The sequence below is a fragment of the Lepisosteus platostomus genome, chromosome 9 (assembly GCF_059453375.1).
Source record: "Lepisosteus platostomus isolate fLepPlt1 chromosome 9, fLepPlt1.hap1, whole genome shotgun sequence".
In the NCBI taxonomy this organism is placed as follows: domain Eukaryota; kingdom Metazoa; phylum Chordata; class Actinopteri; order Semionotiformes; family Lepisosteidae; genus Lepisosteus; species Lepisosteus platostomus.
Genome location: NC_142619.1, coordinates 2,253,067 through 2,273,980, shown reverse-complemented (window position 1 = coordinate 2,273,980; position 20,914 = coordinate 2,253,067). Strand labels below are relative to the sequence as shown.

Below are 20,914 nucleotides of genomic sequence, written 5' to 3'. Positions count from 1 at the left end.
ATCTTTGTCTTATCTCCAACTGACTTCAAAATGAATGTCATCTGTACCCATCTGCATCCAGACTATTGTCAAATGTTCTCTCCAGGTCATCAACAACTTCTGTACTCAGCAGAGTCTAGACTACTGTAAAACGTTCCCTGCACATCATTCTGAAATACTGTAACTACTCCCATTCAGCAGGGTCTAGAACATGGTAGCAAGTTCACTCCAGGTCAGTACAATATAACCACCCCATTCACCAGGGTCTAGAACACTGCAGCAAGTTCACTCCAGGTCAGTACAATATAACCACCCCATTCACCAGGGTCTAGAACACTGCAGCAAGTTCACTCCAGGTCAGTACAATATAACTACCCCATTCAGCAGGGTCTAGAACACTGCAGCAAGTTCACTCCAGGTCAGTACAATATAACTACCCCATTCAGCAGGGTCTAGAACACTGCAGCAAGTTCACCCCAGGTCAGTACAATATAACTACCCCATTCAGCAGGGTCTAGAACACGGCAGCAAGTTCACTCCAGGTCAGTACAATATAACTACCCCATTCAGCAGGGTCTAGAACACTGCAGCAAGTTCACTCCAGGTCAGTACAATATAACTACCCCATTCAGCAGGGTCTAGAACACTGCAGCAAGTTCACCCCAGGTCAGTACAATATAACTACCCCATTCAGCAGGGTCTAGAACACGGCAGCAAGTTCACTCCAGGTCAGTACAATATAACTACCCCATTCAGCAGGGTCTAGAACACTGCAGCAAGTTCACTCCAGGTCAGTACAATATAACTACCCCATTCAGCAGGGTCTAGAACACTGCAGCAAGTTCACCCCAGGTCAGTACAATATAACTACCCCATTCAGCAGGGTCTAGAACACGGCAGCAAGTTCACTCCAGGTCAGTACAATATAACTACCCCATTCAGCAGGGTCTAGAACACTGCAGCAAGTTCACTCCAGGTCAGTACAATATAACTACCCCATTCAGCAGGGTCTAGAACACTGCAGCAAGTTCACCCCAGGTCAGTACAATATAACTACCCCATTCAGCAGGGTCTAGAACACGGCAGCAAGTTCACTCCAGGTCAGTACAATATAACTACCCCATTCAGCAGGGTCTAGAACACTGCAGCAAGTTCACCCCAGGTCAGTACAATATAACTACCCCATTCAGCAGGGTCTAGAACACTGCAGCAAGTTCACCCCAGGTCAGTACAATATAACTACCCCATTCAGCAGGGTCTAGAACACGGCAGCAAGTTCACTCCAGGTCAGTACAATATAACTACCCCATTCAGCAGGGTCTAGAACACTGCAGCAAGTTCACTCCAGGTCAGTACAATATAACTACCCCATTCAGCAGGGTCTAGAACACGGCAGCAAGTTCACTCCAGGTCAGTACAATATAACTACCCCATTCAGCAGGGTCTAGAACACGGCAGCAAGTTCACTCCAGGTCAGTACAATATAACTACCCCATTCAGCAGGGTCTAGAACACGGCAGCAAGTTCACTCCAGGTCAGTACAATATAACCACCCCATTCAGCAGGGTCTAGAACATGGTAGCAAGTTCACTCCTGGCCATTACTATATAACTACCCCATTCAGCAGCAAGTTCACTCCAGGCCATTCAACCCCATTCAACAGGGGGTCTAGAACACTGCAGCAAGTTCACTCCAGGTCAGTACAATATAACTACCCCATTCAGCAGGGTCTAGAACACTGCAGCAAGTTCACTCCAGGTCAGTACAATATAACTACCCCATTCAGCAGGGTCTAGAACACTGCAGCAAGTTCACTCCAGGTCAGTACAATATAACCACCCCATTCAGCAGGGTCTAGAACATGGTAGCAAGTTCACTCCTGGCCATTACTATATAACTACCCCATTCAGCAGGGTCTAGAACACTGCACCAAGTTCACTCCAGGCCATTCAACCCCATTCAACAGGGGGTCTAGAACACTGCAGCAAGTTCACTCCAGGTCAGTACAATATAACCACCCCATTCAGCAGGGTCTAGAACATGGTAGCAAGTTCACTCCAGGTCAGTACAATATAACTACCCCATTCAGCAGGGTCTAGAACACTGCAGCAAGTTCACTCCAGGTCAGTACAATATAACCACCCCATTCAGCAGGGTCTAGAACATGGTAGCAAGTTCACTCCAGGTCATTACTATATAACCACCCCATTCCGCAGGGTCTAGAACATGGTAGCAAGTTCACTCCAGGCCATTCAACCCCATTCAACAGGGGGGTCTAGAACACTGCAGCAAGTTCACTCCAGGTCATTACTTTATAACTCCCCCATTCCCCAGGGTCTAGAACACGGTAGCAAGTTCACTCCAGGCCATTACTATATAACTACCCCATTCAGCAGGGTCTAGAACACGGCAGCAAGTTCACTCCAGGTCAGTACAATATAACCACCCCATTCAGCAGGGTCTAGAACATGGTAGCAAGTTCACTCCAGGTCATTACTATATAACTACCCCATTCAGCAGGGTCTAGAACACGGCAGCAAGTTCACTCCAGGTCAGAACAATATAACCACCCCATTCAGCAGGGTCTAGAACATGGTAGCAAGTTCACTCCTGGCGATTACTATATAACTACACCATTCAGCAGGGTCTAGAACACTGCAGCAAGTTCACTCCAGATCATTACTTTATAACAACCCCATTCAGCAGGGGTCTAGAACACTGCAGCACGTTCACTCCAGGTCAGTACAATATAACCACCCCATTCAGCAGGGTCTAGAACATGGTAGCAAGTTCACTCCTGGCCATTACTATATAACTACCCCATTCAGCAGCAAGTTCACTCCAGGCCATTCAACCCCATTCAACAGGGGGTCTAGAACACTGCAGCAAGTTCACTCCAGGTCAGTACAATATAACTACCCCATTCAGCAGGGTCTAGAACATGGTAGCAAGATCACTCCAGGTCAGTACAATATAACTACCCCATTCAGCAGGGTCTAGAACACTGCAGCAAGATCACTCCAGGTCAGTACAATGTAACTACACCATTCAGCAGGGTCTAGAACACTGCAGCAAGTTCACTCCAGGTCAGTACAATATAACTACCCCATTCAGCAGGGTCTAGAACACGGCAGCAAGTTCACTCCAGGTCAGTACAATATAACCACCCCATTCAGCAGGGTCTAGAACATGGTAGCAAGTTCACTCCTGGCGATTACTATATAACTACACCATTCAGCAGGGTCTAGAACACTGCAGCAAGTTCACTCCAGATCATTACTTTATAACAACCCCATTCAGCAGGGGTCTAGAACACTGCAGCACGTTCACTCCAGGTCAGTACAATATAACCACCCCATTCAGCAGGGTCTAGAACATGGTAGCAAGTTCACTCCTGGCCATTACTATATAACTACCCCATTCAGCAGCAAGTTCACTCCAGGCCATTCAACCCCATTCAACAGGGGGTCTAGAACACTGCAGCAAGTTCACTCCAGGTCAGTACAATATAACTACCCCATTCAGCAGGGTCTAGAACATGGTAGCAAGATCACTCCAGGTCAGTACAATATAACTACCCCATTCAGCAGGGTCTAGAACACTGCAGCAAGATCACTCCAGGTCAGTACAATGTAACTACCCCATTCAGCAGGGTCTAGAACACTGCAGCAAGTTCACTCCAGGTCAGTACAATATAACTACCCCATTCAGCAGGGTCTAGAACACTGCAGCAAGTTCACTCCAGGTCAGTACAATATAACTACACCATTCAGCAGGGTCTAGAACACTGCAGCAAGTTCACTCCAGGTCAGTACAATATAACTACACCATCCAGCAGGGTCTAGAACACTGAAACAAGCAGGGTCTAGACTGCTGTAAAAAGTTCTAGATAAATTCAGGTCAGCACTCCTCCGCCACATGACCTCTAGAACACCTCACAGAATCTCAAACCGATTGATTTGTACGTTTAAATGCGGTTTTCCCATCATCAACAGACCAGTGGAGCACAGAGCAGCTCGGTTGGGAACTGCAGTCAAGACCCCATCACAAGACGTGCTCAACACGTGCTCAACACGTGCTCAACACGTGCTCAACACGTGCTCAACACGTGCTCAACACGTGCTCAACACGTGCTCAACACGTGCTCTGCCATTTCTGTCCAGCCCAGAGCGCCTCATTCCCAGCCACCAGAGGTCCCAGCACACGCAACATCTACACTCATATTTATATCTGGCCGAGGATAATGATGGGACTGAGGAATCTCAGTTTTTACTAACTGAGAATTCATACCGGAGCACTATGTGGTTTTCACACATGTATTCTTATTTTCATGAAGGCATCTGAGTCACTACGGCCATGCTGGGCGGTCTGAGATGTTCTAGTCCAGTTCAATACAAACACACAGATACTGGCCCCCAGTATGTGACATCCTCACTCACACACACCCTTACTTAACATACAGGAGGGGGCTAATTTCGTCACCCACTGAAGAGCAGCCCCACCTGGGAGACACACAGCCATAATTCTGCACCAGCAGCCCCCACCTGGGAGACACACAGCCATAATTCTGCACCAGCAGCCCCACCTGGGAGACACACAGTGATCATTCTGCACCAGTAACCCCACCTGGGAGACACACAGTGATCATTCTGCACCAGTAACCCCACCTGGGAGACACACAGTGATCATTCTACACCAGTAACCCCACCTGGGAGACGCACAGTGATCATTCTGCACCAGTTACCCCACCTGGGAGACACACAGTGATCATTCTGCACCAGCAGCCCCACCTGGGAGACGCACAGTGATCATTCTACACCAGTAACCCCACCTGGGAGACGCACAGTGATCATTCTGCACCAGTAACTCCACCTGGGAGACACACAGTGATCATTCTGCACCTGTAACCCCACCTGGGAGACACACAGTGATCATTCTGCACCAGCAGCCCCACATGGGAGACGCACAGCGATCATTCTGCACCGGTCGCCCCACCTGGGAGACGCACAGCGATCATTCTGCACCAGTAACCCCACCTGGGAGACACACAGTGATCATTCTGCACCAGCAGCCTCACTGCACACAGATCAGGGGGAGGAGAGAGAATCGTCTGCACCAGGTGGATTGAGAGCAGCTGTAGGGAGTCTAGAGTGCTCAAGCCTCTTCTTCATGAAGACATGTTAGTAACTTAGGAAATAGTGGCAGTTTTGTCTAGAGGAAAAGCAGTCCAAACCAGGAAGAAAGATCTTCTCTCTCCTCACACACACACAAATACCCTTCCTCACACCCCCCCCCCACACACACCCCTCCTCACACACACCCACACACACCCCTCCTCATACACACCCCCCTACTCCTCACACACACACCCCTCCTCACACACACCCACACACACCCCTCCTCACACACACCCCTCCTCATACCAAACCCCCTTCTCCTCACACACACACCCCTCCTCACACACACACCCTCCTCCTCCTCCTCACACACACACCCTCCTCCTCCTCACACACACCCCTCCTCACGCACACCCCCTCCTCCTCCTCACACACACACCCTCCTCCTCCTCACACACACACCCCTCCTCACACATATCCATCCCCTCCTCCTCACACCCACCCCCACCTCACACACACACACCCCCCTCCTCACACACACCCCTCCTGACGCACACCCCCTCCTCCTCCTCACACACACACCCTCCTCCTCCTCACACACACCCCTCCTCACACATATCCATCCCCTCCTCCTCACACCCACCCCCACCTCACACAAACATACCCCCCTCTCTCACACACACAGCCCTCCTCCTCACACACACACAGCCCTCCTCCTCCTCCTCACACACAACCCTCCTCCTCCTCACACACACACACACCCTCCTCCTCCTCACACACACACCCCTCCTCACACACACACCCCTCCTCACACATATCCATCCCCTCCTCCTCACACCCACCCCCACCTCACACAAACATACCCCCATCTCACACACACACAGCCCTCCTCCTCACACACACACAGCCCTCCTCCTCACACACACACACACAGCCCTCCTCCTCCTCAGACACACACAGCCCTCCTCCTCTCACACACACACACAGCCCTCCTCCTCTCACACACACACACAGCCCTCCTCCTCCTCACACACACACAGCCCTCCTCCTCCTCACACACACACAGCCCTCCTCCTCACACACACACAGCCCTCCTCCTTACACACACACAGCCCTCCTCCTCCTCCTCCTCCTCACACACACAACCCTCCTCCTCACACACACAACCCTCCTCCTCTCACACACAACCCTCCTCCTCCTCACACACACAACCCTCCTCCTCCTCCTCCTCACACACACACAGCCCTCCTCCTCACACACACACAGCCCTCCTCCTCACACACACACACACAGCCCTCCTCCTCACACACACACAATCACAGCCCTCCTCTCAGTGTCTGTAAACAGAGCTCAGTAATGAATGAAGGCAGCAATGCTCACACGCGCACACACGCACACTCGGAGCCAGAGAGAGAGAGAGGGAGAGGCACTGGGAGATATGGAGACAGACCAGGGAGGGGGAGAGGAAGAGAGAGAGAGAGAGAGCGATAGTTAAGCACTCACATCATTTCCGTCAGAGAGCGCGGCTTTCACTGTGTCAGTGTGCTGGTGTCTGCTGGCTTCTCTCTCTCTCTCTGGCGTTACTGGCGTCTCCGGATCCCCAGTGTCGTCTCTCCGCTCCCACAGTCCCTCTCTCTCCCTCTCTCCCTCCCTCTCTCCTCACTCGCTCTCCTCTTCCTTGTGCTCAGCATGCCATGTTACACTGCCGTGTCGTTTAGTGTGTGTGTGTGTGTGTGTGTGTGTGTGTGTGTGTGTATGTGTGTGTGTGAGAGAGAGAGAGGGAGAGGGAGGCAGGGAGAGAGAGGATTGACAGGGGACCAGGAAGAGGTGCAGTCCAGGGAAAACCGGACAGAGGGACAGAGAGACAGAGGGACAGAGAGACAGAGAGACAGAGAGACAGAGAGACAGAGAGAGGGACAGAGGGACAGAGGGACAGAGGGACAGAGGGACAGAGGGATAGAGAGATAGAGAGATAGAGAGATAGAGGGACAGAGGGACAGAGGGACAGAGGGACAGAGAGATGGACAGAGGGACAGAGGGACAGAGGGACAGAGGGACAGAGAGATAGAGGGACAGAGGGACAGAGAGACAGAGAGATAGAGAGATAGAGAGAGGGACAGAGGGACAGAGAGATAGAGAGATAGAGAGATAGAGAGAGGGCCAGAGGGACAGATGAAAGCCGGAGAAAGACAAACAGTAACTCAGGCTAACACCAAAGCCAGTCGGCCCACTGTGCTCCTGCAGGCCAGTCTGTCCGTCTGTCGTATCGGTCTCCAGTGCAGGAGGAGTCCGTCCCCGAGCTGTGGTCTGGGTGGCCGAGGGGGCCACGCAGCTGACCGGTGCTGACCGGTGCTGACCTGCCCTCTAGCTCTTAAACCCGAACCGGGGCTCCAGGTAGAGGCCCTTGGAGTAAACCCCCCCCCCCCCACCACACACACACACACACACACACACACACACACACACACACACACACACACACACACACACACACACACACACACACACACACACACACACACACACACACACACACTGGCGGGCAGGAACGTGCAGGCTCCACACAGAAGGTCCGCCGGGCCAGAATCGAACCCGGGACCCAGGAGCTGAGAGAAGCAGCTCTGTGCTGTCCCACCCGAGGAGGGTCAGCACCCAGACTGGGCCAGGCGGCCTCTCTCCCTGTCCATTCATCTCCGCACGAGTGACCTTCACTGTCCGCCCCCTGGCGCAGCGCATGCAGATGGATTATCCATGGGGGGGAGGAGAGCACGGGAGAGGAGGGGGAGGACAGGGAGGTGAGTTCCCACAGCCGTCATCATCATCATCATCATCATCATCAGATGTGTGGAACACACTGTGAGGCTGTTCAGCCCAGATCGCCCTTAACCTCAGAAGAACTCTCCATCGTTATCAGATCTACAGACTCTGGTAAGAAGCTCAGTCCAGATCACTCATAGTTGCACATAAAAAAAACCATCGTTATCAGATCTATAGACTCTGGTAAGAAACTCAGTCCAGATCACTCACAACTGCACACGAACTCTTCATCATTATTGGATCTATAGATTTCTGTAAAACAATCTCAGCCCAGATCCCTCATAGTTTCACACAAATTCTCCGTCATTATCAGATCTATAGACTCTGGTAAGAAAATCAGTCCAGATCACTCACAACTGCACATAACAACTCCATCGTTATCCGATCTATAGATTTCTGGTAAGAAACTCAGTCTAGATCACTCATAACTGCACATGAACTCTTCATCGTTCTCAGATCTATAGACTCTGATAAGAATTTCAGCCCAGATCCCTCATAGTTTCACACAAATTCTCCATCATTATCAGATCTATAGACTCTGGTAAGATCACTCACAACTGCACATAACAACTCCATCGTTATCAGATCGATAGATTTCTGTGAAGAGTCTCAGTCCAGATCACTAATAACTTCCCACGCACTCTTCATCGTTATCAGATCGATAGATTTCTGTGATTTAAATTAACTTCAGCTAACCCCTATCTTCCTGACGGCACTCCATCATCATCACAGGTTCAAACACAAGAAGGCAAAGCAACAGAAAAACACAAGGGGGGAGTGGGAAGAGGAGAACGATGATCAATCGATCCGCTATTGTTCGGTGCTGTGCCCTCTGCGACAACCTGCTTTCCTGGCGATGGGCGCCAACGAGAACATGGTCAAACGAACGAGCAGTGATCAGAATAAATCAATAAGCAAGAGCCGATTGATCGATTCGCTGAGATGAACTGAGAAACAAAACGATAAATAACAGCCGATTGATCTGCCAATACAGAAACGAACTGATAAACAAGAGCCAACTGACTGTCCGATACAGAACCAAACCAACAAATAACAGCCGATCGATTGGCTGATACGGAAACGAACCGATCAATAACAGCCAAGCGTTTGGATGATATGGAAACGAACCGATCAATAAGAGCCAATCGATTGGCTGACACCGAAACGGGCGACCAATAGGAGCCGATCGACTGACTGACACAGATACGGGCGATCAATAGGAACCGATCGAGTGGCTGACACGGACACGGCGATCAATAGGAACCGATCGACTGGCTGACACGGACACGGGCGATCAATAGGAACCGATCGACTGGCTGAAACAGAAACGGGCGATCAATAGGAACCGATCGACTGGCTGACACGGATACGGGCGATCAATAGGAACCAATCGACTGGCTGACACGGATACGGGCGATCAATAGGAACCAATCGACTGGCTGACACGGATACGGGCGATCAATAGGAACCGATCGACTGGCTGACACGGACACGGGCGATCAATACGAGCCGATCGACTGGCTGACACGGCAATCAGTAGGAGCCGATAGACTGGCTGACACGGACACGGGCGATCAATAGGAGCCGATCGACTGGCTGACACGGCGATCAATACGATCGACGGGCTGGCGGAGGACCTACCTGGGCGCGTCGAAGCTGTCGTAGGAGCCCACAGTGTAGTGGCGGAACAGGCGCTTGGCCTTCTCACTACGGCTCTCTGAAACACACAGGGCACAGGGCGTCAGGGCCCGGTCCGGCCTGGTCCGGTCCGGCCCGTGTCCGCGTCTCACCCGCGCCACAGCCCGGGGCCGGAGGGACCCGCGGCCAATCCGCTGTCCGCACGACGCCCAGAGCCTTCCCTCCCAGGTTCAACCGGACCAGACTTTTTATTCCAAGGATGGATGAGGATCCCCGGATCTCCCGAGGTTCCAGAGGGTCCCGCCAGGAATCCGGAGACCCCCTTCGTCAGGCTGGAGCTGCAGGGTCTTCGGTTCCAAAACCACTACTAGGGCTGCAAGGGCTTGTGTCGAAGTTCCTGAATTTTCCCCAGCAGAGCTCCAGAGTCTCGTGTCGTAGTTCCTGAATTTTCCCCAGCAGAGCTCCAGAGTCTGGTGTCGTAGTTCCCGAATTATCACTACAGAGCTCCAGAGTCTCGTGTCGTAGTTCCTGAATTATCACTACAGAGCTCCAGAGTCTCGTGTCGCAGTTCTCGAATTATCACAACAGAGCTCCAGAGTCTCGTGTCGTAGTTCCCGAATTATCACAACAGAGCTCCAGAGTCTCGTGTCGTAGTTCCCGAATTATCACTACAGAGCTCCAGAGTCTCGTGTCGTAGTTCCTGAATTATCACTACAGAGCTCCAGAGTCTCGTGTCGTAGTTCCTGAATTTTCCCCAGCAGAGCTCCAGAGTCTCGTGTCGTAGTTCCTGAATTTTCCCCAGCAGAGCTCCAGAGTCTCATGTCGTAGTTCCCAAATTATCACTACAGAGCTCCAGAGTCTCGTGTCGTAGTTCCTGAATTATCACAACAGAGCTCCAGAGTCTTGTGTCGTAGTTCCCGAATTATCACAACAGAGCTCCAGAGTCTCGTGTCGTAGTTCCCGAATTATCACAACAGAGCTCCAGAGTCTCGTGTCGTAGTTCCCGAATTATCACAACAGAGCTCCAGAGTCTTGTGTCGTAGTTCCCGAATTATCACAACAGAGCTCCAGAGTCTTGTGTCGTAGTTCCTGAATTATCACAACAGAACTCCAGAGTCTTGTGTCGTAGTTCCCGAATTATCACTACAGAGCTCCAGAGTCTCGTGTCGTAGTTCCCAAATTATCACTACAGAGCTCCAGAGTCTCGTGTCGTAGTTCCCAAATTATCACTACAGAGCTCCAGAGTCTCGTGTCGTAGTTCTCGAATTATCACTACAGAGCTCCAGAGTCTCGTGTCGTAGTTCCCAAATTATCACTACAGAGCTCCAGAGTCTCGTGTCGTATAGTAGTTCCTGAATTATCACTACAGAGCTCCAGAGTCTCGTGTCGTAGTTCCTGAATTATCACTACAGAGCTCCAGAGTCTCGTGTCGTAGTTCCTGAATTATCACTATAGAGCTCCAGAGTCTCGTGTCGTAGTTCCTGAATTATCACTACAGAGCTCCAGAGTCTCGTGTCGTAGTTCCCAAATTATCACTACAGAGCTCCAGAGTCTCGTGTCGTAGTTCTCGAATTATCACTACAGAGCTCCAGAGTCTCGTGTCGTAGTTCCTGAATTATCACTACAGAGCTCCAGAGTCTCGTGTCGTAGTTCCTGAATTATCACTATAGAGCTCCAGAGTCTCGTGTCGTAGTTCTCGAATTATCACTACAGAGCTCCAGAGTCTTGTGTCGTAGTTCCCAAATTATCACTACAGAGCTCCAGAGTCTCGTGTCGTAGTTCTCGAATTATCACTACAGAGCTCCAGAGTCTCGTGTCGTAGTTCCCAAATTATCACTACAGAGCTCCAGAGTCTCGTGTCGTACAGTAGTTCCTGAATTATCACTACAGAGCTCCAGAGTCTCGTGTCGTAGTTCCTGAATTATCACTACAGAGCTCCAGAGTCTCGTGTCGTAGTTCCTGAATTATCACTATAGAGCTCCAGAGTCTCGTGTCGTAGTTCCTGAATTATCACTACAGAGCTCCAGAGTCTCGTGTCATAGTTCCCAAATTATCACTACAGAGCTCCAGAGTCTCGTGTCGTAGTTCCCGAATTATCACTACAGAGCTCCAGAGTCTCGTGTCGTAGTTCCTGAATTATCACTACAGAGCTCCAGAGTCTCGTGTCATAGTTCCTGAATTATCACTATAGAGCTCCAGAGTCTCGTGTCGTAGTTCCTGAATTATCACTACAGAGCTCCAGAGTCTCGTGTCATAGTTCCCAAATTATCACTACAGAGCTCCAGAGTCTCGTGTCGTAGTTCCCGAATTATCACTACAGAGCTCCAGAGTCTCGTGTCGTAGTTCCTGAATTATCACTATAGAGCTCCAGAGTCTCGTGTCGTAGTTCTCGAATTATCACTACAGAGCTCCAGAGTCTTGTGTCGTAGTTCCCGAATTATCACTACAGAGCTCGAGAGTCTTGTGTCGTAGTTCCTGAATTATCACTACAGAGCTCCAGAGTCTTGTGTCGTAGTTCCCAAATTATCACTACAGAGCTCCAGAGTCTCATGTCGTAGTTCCCGAATTATCACAACGGAGCTCCAGAGTCTCGTGTCGTAGTTCCTGAATTATCACTACAGAGCTCCAGAGTCTTGTGTCGTGGATCAAGATTTTGCCATTCAGAGCTCCAGAGTCTCATGTCGTAGTTTCAGGATTTGCCCAGCAGAGCTCCAGAGTCTCATGTTATAGTTCCTGTATTATCACAACAGAGTCCCAGAGTCTTATGTTGTAGTTCCAGGATTTGCCTTTCGGAATTCCGGAGCCTTGTGTCTTAGTTTAGGGAAAAACCCAGTTTTGGTCCCAGGGTCTATTTTTTCCATATTTTCCGAGATGTCCTGTCAGGGTTCCAGAGACCCGGAGCCTCTCCTCGGGGGATCCAGAACGCTTCGTTCGAGGCAGGAGTTTCCCCACTGTTCCAGAAGCAGGACTACAGACACTGGCTTCCTGACCCAGGACACCTCCAGACCCCTGGGGCCAGGGTCAAGGGGACAGAGACACCGCTTGTGGCTGGGGCTTGTGATCAGGAGGGGGGGGTTAAGTGGGAGTTTTGGGGGGCAGCAGGAGCCCGAGAGGGAAATTCCACTCAAATGTTCATCAGAGGTTCAAAAACTCAAATGAGAAGGAATCCAGACAGAAGGCTCCGAGTATCGCAAGGATGCAGTTTCACCAACGAACCACAAGAGGGGAGCAACGTGCAGTGACTGAACTCATAGCCTGTCTACATGACCTGTATCTGCGCACAAACGCCACGTGTTCCTGTCTGTCTCTCCCCGTGTCTCTCCCCAAGCGCCCCCATTCCAGACTGTGTCACCCAGCGTTGCGTCAACCAGCCAGTCACTGGGCCCGTTACCCCACCCCTCTGTCCCTCGGTGTGTCTGTCCATTCCTTACCTGTCCGAGTGTCATGGCTCCTGACAGCCACCTCCTCCACACAGTCCGAGGGGAACCAGCCAGTCCGCCCCTTCACTGTGCCCTCCCAGAAACCTCCCTCCCCCACACTGAGCACTAGAGAGGCAGAGAGAGGAAGAGAGAGGGGTTAATACAGACACACTCACTGGACACTCCAGTACATTAACACTGCACTGAGAGAGAGAGGGGTTAATACAGACACACTGACTGGACACTCCAGTACATTAACACTGCACTGAGAGAGAGGGGTTAATACACACACTGACTGGACACTCCAGTACATTAACACTACAGTGAGAGAGAGGGGTTAATACAGACATACTGACTGGACACTCCAGTACATTAACACTGCACTGAGAGAGAGAGGGGTTAATACAGACATACTGACTGGACACTCCAGTACATTAACACTGCAGTGAGAGAGAGAGGGGTTAATACAGACACCCTCCACAGTCCCCTTCACAGCCTCCTCATTTCTCTCTGACCTTTGACCTTGTCTCCTTTACTCAGGCTGATTTCTCTGTCCCCCTGGGCCTGGTGAGACCGAACTGCCATGAAGACTCGGCCAGGAACAGCACTGTAAAGACGCCGGCGTCCCCCTCCTCCTGATACTGCCCTGTAAGAGAGAGAGAGGGGTTAATACAGACACACTGACTGGACACTCCAGTACATTAACACTGCACTGAGAGAGAGAGGGGTTAATACACACACACTGACTGGACACTCCAGTACATTAACACTGCACTGAGAGAGAGAGGGGTTAATACACACACACTGACTGGACACTCCAGTATATTAACACTGCACTGAGAGAGAGAGGGGTTAATACAGACACACCGACTGGACACTCCAGTACATTAACACTGCACTGAGAGAGAGAGGGGTTAATACAGACACACCGACTGGACACTCCAGTACATTAACACTGCACTGAGAGAGAGAGGGGTTAATACACACACACTGACTGGACACTCCAGTATATTAACACTGCACTGAGAGAGAGAGGGGTTAATACACACACACACTGACTGGACACTCCAGTACATTAACACTGCACTGAGAGAGAGAGGGGTTAATACAGACACACTGACTGGACACTCCAGTACATTAACACTGCACTGAGAGAGAGAGGGGTTAATACAGACACACCGACTGGACACTCCAGTACATTAACACTGCACTGAGAGAGAGAGGGGTTAATACAGACACACTGACTGGACACTCCAGTACATTAACACTGCACTGAGAGAGAGAGGGGGTTCATACAGACACACTGACTGGACACTCCAGTACATGAACACTGCACTGAGAGAGAGAGAGGGGTTAATACAGACACACTGACTGGACACTCCAGTACATTAACACTGCACTGAGAGAGAGGGGTTAATACACACACACTGACTGGACACTCCAGTATATTAACACTGCACTGAGAGAGAGAGGGGTTAATACAGACACACTGACTGGACACTCCAGTACATTAACACTGCACTGAGAGAGAGAGGGGTTAATACAGACACACCGACTGGACACTCCAGTACATTAACACTGCACTGAGAGAGAGAGGGGTTAATACAGACACACTGACTGGACACTCCAGTACATTAACACTGCACTGAGAGAGAGAGAGGGGTTCATACAGACACACTGACTGGACACTCCAGTACATGAACACTGCACTGAGAGAGAGAGGGGTTAATACAGACACACTGACTGGACACTCCAGTACATTAACACTGCACTGAGAGAGAGAGAGGGGTTCATACAGACACACTGACTGGACACTCCAGTACATGAACACTGCACTGAGAGAGAGAGGGGTTAATACAGACACACTGACTGGACACTCCAGTACATTAACACTGCACTGAGAGAGAGAGGGGTTCATACAGACACACTGACTGGACACTCCAGTACATTAACACTGCACTGAGAGAGAGAGGGGTTCATACAGACACACTGACTGGACACTCCAGTACATTAACACTGCACTGAGAGAGAGAGGGGTTAATACACACACACTGACTGGACACTCCAGTATATTAAACTGCACTGAGAGAGAGAGGGGTTAATACACACACACACTGACTGGACACTCCAGTACATTAACACTGCACTGAGAGAGAGAGAGGGGTTCATACAGACACACTGACTGGACACTCCAGTACATTAACACTGCACTGAGAGAGAGAGGGGTTCATACACACACACTGACTGGACACTCCAGTACATTAACACTGCACTGAGAGAGAGAGGGGTTCATACAGACACACTGACTGGCTGTACTAATTCCCCACAAGCAGGACAAACTGTATTGTATTTTTACTGTTATGCTTTAATTGTGAAACTGCGCGTCCGGTGATCTGTGTGCTTTGTAATGCTGTATTATTAGTAGTAGTAGCAGCAGTGGTGTTTGTTGTGATGCTGCTGTACATCTGTCCTCCTGTATCTGCAGTTCTACCGCTGGTCCTGCGCAATGCGAGGGGGGCGCTGTTTCTCATCGTATCAAGGCTGTCAACGATGGAGTCTCCTGCAGGCCTGGAGGAGCAGCGCGCGGTCACGGTGTCTATTCGGGGAGCGACTGGGATCACGCTGGGATCATGCTGGGACTGGACTGGGACTTCCTATCCCCGCCAGGAGCTGCTGTTGGGGCGCCGCTGTCACTCTGGGTCCCCGGCCGAGGGGAGCCCGTGAGGCTGGAGATCTGCCCCCCCCCGGTCTCCGGGGGCCGGGGCGCACCTCTGTTTCAGGGGGCTTCCCTGCCCGCGCGTGCCCCCCTCCCCCCCAGCCAAGGAGGCGGTATCGGGGGTGCCAGGGTCCCGGGCCGGCTGAATCCCGCTGGAAAAGGGATCCCCTCCAGCTCGGCGGAAAAACTGTTCCCCTGCGTCCCGCGGCTGGAGCTCCGGGGGTCCCCCCCTCCGATCCCGAGCCCCAGAACAGGCAGCTCCTCTCCCGGCCCTTCCCCGGGGTTCCCCGTTCTGGGGCAGCCAGCCCCCTTCTCGCCCGGCGGGCCGCAACCCCACAGCGGTGGGACCCCCCCGATCCCGGTGTCTGGGGAAGGGCCGGTGGGGACCGGGACCGGGACCGCCCCCCCCTGTCCCGGGACAAGCCGTCTCCGTCGGCAGGAAGCCCCAGCGCCGGATCACTCCGAGGGGCAGGGGAGGGGGGTCAGGGGGTCCCCTGTCCAGTCCCCCTGGACGCACCCGCAGGGCTGGGCGCTCGGTGACCGGTCCCCGTCCCCCCGCCCCCCCAGGACAGCTGTTACTTCCTGCAGATCCCGGGCTGTAGATCCTGTACTGGGGTGAGACTGGACATTAGATTCCGCACTGGGACAGCCCGCTGGGCGGAAGGGATCCCTTCGCCGTAGATCCGGTAACTGGATCCGAGTCGAACGCTCTAGGTCCAGCGTCGGTCGCATCGTGAGCCCTCGCGGATCTCTCGCCCGGACCGGATCTTGCCCCCCCCCCCCCGACAATCCCGAGCGGGGATCAGGCTTGATCCCGGTAGATCCAGCCCCCGGAATCAGATGTGATCCTTCGGTCGATCCCGGTGAGCGTGAGCTGGTCTCCCTGTGAACCCTGCGAAGGGGTCAGAAGAAGCCCGTGGAGCTCCTGTGCAGGTAAAGTGATCGGACTCCTCTGTTCCCTGAGCTCTATTCTACTGGGCTCGATCCCAGTAGATCCCATACCGGAGAGACACTGGGTCTCAGCCGATCCTGCTCTGGGATCAGGTTTTTTTCACAGCACAATCTTTGCTAGCAGTGGGTGTTTTTGCTGTGGATCCTGCTCTGAATCTCTCTGGCCTGTTCACTGCAGATCCTGAAGAGGGATTACACTGGGTCCTATAAGAATCCACTGTCGGACGAGATCTGATTACTGAAGGTCCCTTCTTTCGCACTGGATTGGATCCCAGCAGGATCTGAACTGATGAAGAGACCCGATCCCAGTAAATGCTGTGCTGGCATTTGGAGCCGGGGGTGGAGTTCGGAGTTCAGCGGTTTCCATGACAACGGTATCCGTGCCGACGGCGCCGTGGGAGGGCCCATGGGGCAGGAAGGGGGGGGGGGGGGGGCGTCGTTAGGGGAGAGTCGGTTGCTGTGAGATCCTGGGGTGGGTGGGTCTTCGCCATGGCAACCGTCGGCGGGGGAGAGCGGCGCGCGATGAGGGTCGCCACGGAAACGGACATCTGGCAGTTCCAGGGATGAGTGGCCGCGGCCTTTTAATTAAGGAAGTTTCAATCGGGAAGTCGGCCCGGCTCATCCCTCGGCCCCTCGCTCCCCCCTCCGTCTCCTGACGCAAGGAGTGTCCACAAGCCCTCCGTCTCCCTGTCTCTTTGTCTGTCTCTCTACAACATCGTCCGTCTCCCTGTCTCCCTGTCCGTCTCTCTACAACTTTGTCTGTCTCCACTGTCTCTCTGTCCCTCTGTCTGTCTCCAGTGTCTCCCTGTCTGTCTCTCTACAACATCGTCTCTCTCCACTGTCTCTCTGTCCCTCTGTCTGTCTCTCTACAACTTTGTCTGTCTCCACTGTCTCCCTGTCTGTCTCCAGTGTCTCCCTGTCTGTCTCTCTACAACATCGTCTCTCTCCACTGTCTCTCTGTCCCTCTGTCTGTCTCTCTACAACTTTGTCTGTCTCCACTGTCTCTCTGTCTGTCTCCAGTGTCTCCCTGTCTGTCTCTCTACAACATTGTCTCTCTCCACTGTCTCTCTGTCTGTCTCCCTGTCTCTCTGTCCGTCTCTCTACAACTTTGTCTGTCTCCACTGTCTCTCTGTCCCTCTGTCTGTCTCTCTACAACTTTGTCTGTCTCCACTGTCTCTCTGTCCCTCTGTCTGTCTTTACTTTCTCCCTTTCTGTCTCCACTGTCTCCCCGTCTGTCTCTCTACAACCTCGTCTGTCCCCACTGTCTCTCTGTCCCTCTGTCTGTCTCCACTGTCTCCCCGCCTGTCTCTCTACAACCTCGTCTGTCCCCACTGTCTCTCTGTCCCTCTGTCTGTCTTCACTGTCTCCCCGTCTGTCTCTCTACAACCTCGTCTGTCCCCACTGTCTCCCTGTCAGCTCCTCGGTCTCTCTCTGTCCTCCGAGGCCTTGCTGTGCTGTGTCCTGCCCCCCATGAGCACGGCCCGCTGTCCGTCCGGCCGGGTCTACGTCACCAGCGCCGCCCTCGATCTGCCCCGCCGGCGTACCTCGCTGTGACACTGGGTTCAGGCGGCGCCGCCCCCCCCCCCTCCCCTGCGAGCCCCCACGGAGCGCGGCGCTGTCCCACAGCGTCGCTGCGCCACATTCCGGCGCTCCGACAGGGGGGCGTGGCCCTCCACTGGAACCCTCCGCCTGCGGTTCTCCCCCTGGAGTCACTACTGTGGCACTACTGACCCCCAGACTGCGAACTCCCCCCTCTTCCGTGCCGAATCTCCTGCACCCTTCCTCAGGAGCTTTTCCCGAAAACGCCTGCCTCCGCCTTCCCATCATGCCGTTCTTTACAGGACACCCTTTTCCTACCCCTCTCCCCAGACAGTGAGGGGGGCCTCACCTGACCTCTCGGAGGGCCTGACTCTCTTACAGCACTTTGTACAGTACAGAGCACAGAACAGTGAAGTCGATGTAGTATACTAGGATATTACAGCAGGTCCTACAGTGCAGTGTTCTGTATAAGCTGTCCACAATGCAGTATATGGTAGACAGAAAGGCGAAGTAGAATGTAATATAGCACAGTATTATTACAGTACAGTGTAGTCTGCGATATCACATGTACAATATCACTCTGCTGCCCCCTAGTGTTTAAAGCACTGTACTGCAGCCTACTGGAACGCCAGCAGGAAGCAGTGTCTGCGGGGTGTCTGAATCAGATGGGGCCCATGACCCACTCACCCCTGCCGGCCCCGTGGCTGTTTCCGGGCCTCCTCTGGGACCCCTCTTCCTCGGGACGGAGAGCGGTTCCGCGCCCCCCTGGGACTGCTGGAGCTGCGCAGCGTCCCTGGGGGCTTGTACCCCTGAAAAGGACGAGAGGGGCAGACGCTCTTCACTTCCTGGGTCAAAGGGCAACTCCACACAAGAGCACCAGCCGAAAGAGTGCAGAGACAGTAACAGTACACAGAGTATAGAGTCAGTGCAGAGACAGTAACAGTACACTGAGAGTATAGAGTCAGTGTAGAGACAGTAACAGTACACAGAGTATAGAGTCAGTACAGAGACAGTGACAGTACACTGAGAGTATAGAGTCAGTGTAGAGACAGTGACAGTACACTGAGAGTATAGAGTCAGTGCAGAGACAGTGACAGTACACTGAGAGTATAGAGTCAGTGTAGAGACAGTAACAGTACACAGAGTATAGAGTCAGTGCAGAGACAGTAACAGTACACTAAGAGTGTAGAGTCAGTACAGAGACAGTAACAGTACACTGAGAGAATAGTCAGTATAGAGACAGTGACAGTACACTGAGAGTACAGAGTCAGTATAGAGACAGTGACAGTACACTGAGAGTATAGAGTCAGTATAAGGACAGTGACAGTACACTGAGAGTATAGAGTCAGTACAGAGACAGTAACAGTACACTGAGAGAATAGTCAGTATAGAGACAGTGACAGTACACTGAGAGTACAGAGTCAGTATAGAGACAGTGACAGTACACTGAGAGTATAGAGTCAGTGCAGAGACAGTAACAGTACACTAAAGAGTGTAGAGTCAGTGCAGAGACAGTAACAGTACTCTGAGAGAATAGTCAGTATAGAAACAGTGACAGTACACTGAGAGTGTAAAGTCAGTATAGAGACAGGGACAGTACTCTGAGAGTATAGAGTCAGTATAGAGACAGTGACAGTACACTGAGAGTATAGAGTCAGTATAAGGACAGTGACAGTACACTGAGAGTGTAGAGTCAGTGCAGAGACAGTAACAGTACTCTGAGAGAATAGTCAGTATAGAAACAGTGACAGTACACTGAGAGTGTAAAGTCAGTATAGAGACAGTAACAGTACTCTGAGAGAATAGTCAGTATAGAGACAGTGACAGTACACTGAGAGTATAGAGTCAGTATAAGGACAGTGACAGTACACTGAGAGTATAGAGTCAGTATAGAGACAGGGACAGTACTCTGAGAGTATAGAGTCAGTATTGAGACAGGGATAGTGTACACTTAGTACAGAGCCAGTATAGCATCAGTGACCGTGTATTCTTAATATAGAGTCAGTGACAGTACACTGAGAGTGTACAGGCAGGACACAGATATCTAAGTGTAGAAGCAGACATTTTCAGGTCAGTAGAAAGAGGAAAAGTGAATTACCTGCACAGACACTATGTTGGACCCAGATGGGGGCCCAGGCATGATCATCCAATCAGGCACCATCATGCTGTTGTCACTGTTGGCCCGCAGAAGAGGGTGGGGGAGAGTGAGAGTCCGGGCGCTCTCTCGTCTCTGGGGGACATACTTGGGGGACTCCAGAAAGGGCACTGAACACAAAGAGAGAGGGGTTAATACAGACACACTGACTGGACACTCCAGTACATTAACACTGCACTGAGAGAGAGAGAGGGGTTCATACAGACACACTGACTGGACACTCCAGTACATGAACACTGCACTGAGAGAGAGAGAGGGGTTCATACAGACACACTGACTGGACACTCCAGTACATTAACACTGCACTGAGAGAGAGAGGGGTTCATACAGACACACTGACTGGACACTCCAGTACATTAACACTGCACTGAGAGAGAGAGGGGTTCATACAGACACACTGACTGGACACTCCAGTACATGAACACTGCACTGAGAGAGAGAGAGGGGTTAATACAGACACACTGACTGGACACTCCAGTACATTAACACTGCACTGAGAGAGAGAGGGGTTCATACAGACACACTGACTGGACACTCCAGTACATTAACACTGCACTGAGAGAGAGAGGGGTTCATACAGACA

The 20,914-nt window shown here is 51.9% G+C and overlaps 1 protein-coding gene across 1 annotated transcript in view; it reads right to left on the bottom strand.

Moving 5' to 3' along the window:
• shank1 (SH3 and multiple ankyrin repeat domains 1) overlaps window positions 1-20,914 on the bottom strand; it is a 118,634-nt gene that overhangs the window by 45,042 nt on the left and 52,678 nt on the right. The window contains exons 11-15 of the mRNA XM_088646418.1: window positions 20,275-20,441; window positions 18,864-18,985; window positions 13,486-13,616; window positions 12,983-13,096; window positions 9,555-9,630 (exon numbers count right to left, since the gene is read on the bottom strand). Of these exons, the coding sequence (XP_088502544.1) occupies window positions 9,555-9,630; window positions 12,983-13,096; window positions 13,486-13,616; window positions 18,864-18,985; window positions 20,275-20,441 (610 nt within the window). The remainder of the gene's footprint in view (window positions 1-9,554; window positions 9,631-12,982; window positions 13,097-13,485; window positions 13,617-18,863; window positions 18,986-20,274; window positions 20,442-20,914) is intronic.